At 39.9% G+C, this 2,325-nt stretch overlaps 1 protein-coding gene across 1 annotated transcript; it reads left to right on the forward strand.

The window, feature by feature from the left end:
* Nucleotides 1-114: 114 nt before the first annotated feature.
* TM35_000222490 (uncharacterized protein) lies at nt 115-1,515 on the forward strand (the record flags this gene model as incomplete). Its single annotated transcript, XM_029027296.1, has 1 exon — nt 115-1,515. The coding sequence occupies one exon, from the start codon at nt 115-117 to the stop codon at nt 1,513-1,515; it is 1,401 nt and encodes a 466-aa protein (XP_028881516.1).
* Nucleotides 1,516-2,325: the final 810 nt, after the last annotated feature.

A 2,325-nucleotide genomic window follows, 5' to 3' on the forward strand; every position in this document is an offset into this window, starting at 1 on the left:
TTATTATTATTATTATTATTGTTATTATTCCTATTTGAAATAATCCCGTCATTATCAGTCATATTGAGAGGAAAAAAGAAAAAAAAGAGAGAGAGAGAGAAAAAGTGTGAATTGATGGATTCTCTATTGACGATGAATGAGAGAGGAGGGGAGGGTTTACTCACGCTGTTCGCACTCCCGCCCAGTGCCTCTGATAACATTATGCAGAATATGGGCATTTGTAGTTTACTGCAGGGGAATAATAATAACAGTAATAATAATAATAATAATCACCAGAAGGACAATGCGAAGGCCAGTCACACCAGTGATACGAACAGCAACAGCAACAGTGTTCTCCAGCACACCAGCAGCAGTATTATCAACAGTAGCAGCAACAGCAGCAGCCGGCGAATGGGGGAGAGTGCGGGCAGCGGCCTGCTGGACACGCACTTCAATGTGTTGAGTGCCGACAAGAGTGAAACGCTTTCCATTCCACCGGAGTTGATTGAACCAACCGCCGGGTCCCGCAATTACGTGGCGAAGAATCACAACACCAGCGCCCCCACCTTCTCCTTCTATTTATGCAAAATGTACACAAGCAACTCCACCTGCACACACGGGGCCCTCTGCGACTTTATTCACAGTCGCCACATGTTAACAGAAGCCCCATTGGATGAGAGACGTGTGAAAGTTATTCGCGTGCATTGGTCCACACCCGTCCCTTCACTGCAAGAGGCACTGTATGAAAGACACGAACCCGGATTTGTCTTTCACATCAATAACAGCAACAGCAATAATAACAGTAATCATAATAATAATAACAACAGTAATAACAGTACAGTCAACATTCCACGTCGACTCGCATCGGAGCATGTGTACAAAACGAAAGGGAGTGAAGATGCCCAGCGGAGTGGATCGATGAAACTCCTGCGACTCTGCAAACACTACGAACGTGAGAAGTGTGCACGGGGGCGGATGTGCAACTTTATTCACCGTGTGCATTTAACCCCATCGCAGTCTTCTCTGCACACAGCCGCAGCCCGCAATGCACACCGGGGCCACACGGCTGGAGTCCCACACACAATGACAGGGACATTCACGCAATCGCAACAACGACCGGCTGTCATTTCATTTCCAAATCCCAACGGCAACAGACTCATCATACCACCACCCTCCTTTCAGTTACCACAACAACAGCAACAACAACAACCTCAATCTCATCATCAACAACAATCTCAACAACAACAGCAACAACAGTCATCGCCGATGTTTGCTCAACCTCGTGGGTATTCTTTTGGTCCAATCTATACATCCCAACAAACGTCGTACGTAAATAACCCGTCAGCAGCGGGAAGCTCAACGTCGTCGCTTCCATCCCTGCCCATGCAGAGCCGGACCACATATTACCCTTCCCATCAGCAGCGGCAGCATGATCCACAGCAGCATGTTATCTCAGATGTCCAGAGGCAGTCCATGTTATCTATATCTACTCCACCCGATTGCTTTCTCTCACCCCTGCTGTTCACCTTCATGTAAGTTATTCGAAAATTGGAAGAGCGTGTTGTATACAGAGGCTCAAATTTCAGGGTCTGTGTATGAATGCATGGACGACTGCATGTGTGATAGCGAAGAACAAAAAAAAAAAAAAACTATAATATATATATATATATCCATATGTATATTTTTTCGTTTTTTGTTTGGTGAGTTTTTCTTATCCTTATTTCAAATGATTGAGTTTGTTCGATCCGTTTTCCCATATGATATTGGTTTTTTTTTTTTTTTTTGCGTGCTTTTTTTTCTTTCTTGCTAAATTATAATTTTTTATTTATTTCCCTTTTTAGTTGTTTACTTTTCTCCTTTTGCTTTCGTGGCTCGGTAGAGTTATATAATTAGTTTGTGTTTTGCCTTCCAGTTCCTAATTTTTTCTTTTTTTGTGTTTTTGTAGGATAATTTCCGCTGTTTATTATTGACAATATTAATATATTTATATACTTATCATCTTCTATTAGTTTTTTTTTTCTATTTATATTGGAATCATTAATATATTTATTACTATGCTCGGGATTATTATTATTATTATTATTATTATTATTATTATTACTGGTATTGGTATTATTAATAATATTGGTAGTAGTAGTAGTAGTGGTAGTGGTAGAATGTGCTTCTAATATGTATTTAAGATGTGAGTCTTGTTGACATCCTGAGATACAGAGAAAAGTGAAAATAAAATGATAATGAAAACAAAAGAGTGGGGAAAAAAAGGCGTATCTGTCAACAACTTTACTTTACTTTTGGTTTCTCTATTGCTTTGTTTATATATATATATATATATATATATATATATAT

Source organism: Trypanosoma theileri (genome assembly GCF_002087225.1).
Source record: "Trypanosoma theileri isolate Edinburgh chromosome Unknown TM35_Tth_22_V1, whole genome shotgun sequence".
Taxonomy (NCBI): domain Eukaryota; phylum Euglenozoa; class Kinetoplastea; order Trypanosomatida; family Trypanosomatidae; genus Trypanosoma; species Trypanosoma theileri.